This window comes from Octopus bimaculoides, chromosome 20 (genome assembly GCF_001194135.2).
Source record: "Octopus bimaculoides isolate UCB-OBI-ISO-001 chromosome 20, ASM119413v2, whole genome shotgun sequence".
Taxonomy (NCBI): Eukaryota; Metazoa; Mollusca; class Cephalopoda; order Octopoda; family Octopodidae; genus Octopus; species Octopus bimaculoides.
This window is the reverse complement of record NC_069000.1, coordinates 17,939,123-17,941,544: the sequence shown is the minus strand read 5'-3', so window position 1 is coordinate 17,941,544 and position 2,422 is coordinate 17,939,123. Positions and strand designations below refer to the sequence as shown.

Genomic DNA, 2,422 nt, shown 5'->3' with positions numbered 1-2,422 from the left:
ATATATATATATATATATATATATATATATATATATTTGTACATATTTGTGCATTTGTCCCCCTACCATTGCTTGACAACCAATGTCGTAGTGTTTACATCCCCATAACTTAGCGGTTCAGCAAAACAGATGAACAGAATAAGTACTAGGCTTACAAAGAATAAGTCCTGGGGTCAGTTTGTTTGACTAAAGGCGGTGCTCCAGCATGGCTGCAGTCAAAATGACTGAAACAAGTTAAAGAGTAAAAACTGTGTTTGACAAGTCCTTTAACCCCTTGGGAGTTGTTGAGGCACTACAGCTAAACAGCATATCTGGAGTGAGAAAGCCTGGTGGAGCCCACCCCTCTCTAAACTAAACTTATTTCTACAGCTGAGTGGATATGAAATGAAGTGTTTGTTCAAGAACACAATGGATTGCCTGTCCAAGGATCGAAACTACAATCTTATGGTCATGAATCCAACACCCTAACCACTAAGCAATGCACCTCCACCAGTAGTACTCGTTTCTACAGCTAAGTGAACTGGAGCAACATGAAGTGAAGTGTTTTCACTCAAGAATACAATGTATTGCCCGGTCCAGGAATCAAAGTCCCAATCTTATGACTGTGAGGCCATGACCATTAAGCCATGCACCTCCACAAACTGTGCCATTTATACGTTAATCCTTTCACAGTTCACACTTGATAGAAATATCGTATATTACTGGTTACCACTACCACTATATCTATCTATCTATCTATCATCGTTTAACGTCAGCTTTCCATGCTAGCATGGGTTGGATGATTTGACTGAGGACTGGTGAACCAGGTGGTTACACCAGGCTCCAATCTGATTTGGCAGAGTTTCTACAGCTGGATGCCCTTCCTAACGCCAACCACTCCGAGAGTGTAGTGGGTGCTTTTACGTGCCACCGGCACAAAGGCCAGTCAGGCAGTACTGGCAACGGCCACGCTCAAAATGGTGTCTTTTACGTGCCACCTGCACTAACTTGGAAATTGCTTACATATGACCTTCCTGAGAAAAAGCTTTATATCAGTGGCTCTCAATCATTTTTTGCCTATGGATCTCTTTGATTCCTACTCAATGTATATTAAAAAAAATCCTAATTAAATATTAGGAACAGCATAAAAAAACCACATATAACTATTCTAATGATAAACCCTATAGTTTGACACATTGACCCTTTCATAGGTATTTTTGTTTTTTATTTGTTCTTTTATTTATTGCCTTCTTCTCCCTATTCCCTTCACCTTCCTCTCTCAAACTAATATTTATCACTGACCATGTTTCTGTTTGCCATTTACTGCATCACCTATATCACTATATCCTTACCTCTAACCATCTGTCACTCACTCACCTCACCTCACACTCTTGTGAACTTGCTAGATCCTCTGTCTCTATTCTTACCACCTATTCTTATCCCCCCCACCCTCATATTCACCCTTTTGTACCATGAAGGTATATCTTGACACCACATCACTACAATCTTCTCTCCTTTTCCAGCTGGGATAGCTATGTATCTCCTCTACAGCAAGACACCTGTTCCTATCCCTGTATCATGTTCTTGCATTTCAATATCTGGTATAAACCACTTCCCTTAATATTACACCCTGCTCAATCAAGGGGGGGTTTGTCTTGTCTTGTGGAGCACTTTGTGAGCTCACTAAAGCCAGTGATACAAAAAAAAGTACCAAGTACACTCTATAAAATGGTTGGCATTATTAGGAAGGGCATTCAGCTGTAGAAACCATGCTGAAACAGACTTTGGAATTCAATACAGTCCTCTAACTTGTCAAATTCTGTCAAACCATCCAACCCAGGCCAGCATGGAAGGAGATGTTATATGATGATGATGGAGGAGGAGGGGGGAGTGAGGGGTGGTGAAGAAGAAGACGATGATGATGATGTCAGTGGATGTAAGATGGATGAAAGTTGAGTAATGGCAGCCAAAGTGTGAACCAATAAAATAGGAAATCAAGAAAAAAAAACAAATATATAAATTTATAAATTTTGTAAGACTTACTCAACAGAAGGAGTAGGAGATGCCGGTCTCTCATTGTCAAGGGCCTACAAAATAATAGGAATTAGGCTCTAAATGAAGAATAATGACAGGAGGAGAAGGAAGAGAATATCAACAATACAAGCAAAAGGAACCTCTACATGACTGTTCAACCTACCGTGAATAGCAACCAAATTTCCCTCAAATCACATACTACCGTCTTTAAAAAAATGAAAGATGTATTGGATAATCTAACCGTAAAAGCACCCACTACACTCTCTGAGTGGTTGGCTTTAGGAAGGGCATCCAGCTGTAGAAACACTGTCAAATCAGATTGGAGCCTGGTGTAGCCATCTGGTTTCACCAGTCCTCAGTCAAATCGTCCAACCCATGCTAGCATGGAAGGTGGACGTTGAACGATGAC

The 2,422-nt window shown here is 40.5% G+C and overlaps 1 protein-coding gene across 2 annotated transcripts in view; it reads right to left on the bottom strand.

The window, feature by feature from the left end:
• LOC106881344 (uncharacterized) overlaps nt 1–2,422 on the bottom strand; it is a 52,144-nt gene that overhangs the window by 32,062 nt on the left and 17,660 nt on the right. For both annotated transcript variants that reach the window (XM_014931698.2, XM_014931699.2), the window contains exon 7: nt 2,023–2,066. In XM_014931698.2, coding sequence (XP_014787184.1) covers nt 2,023–2,066 — 44 coding nt within the window. The remainder of the gene's footprint in view (nt 1–2,022; nt 2,067–2,422) is intronic.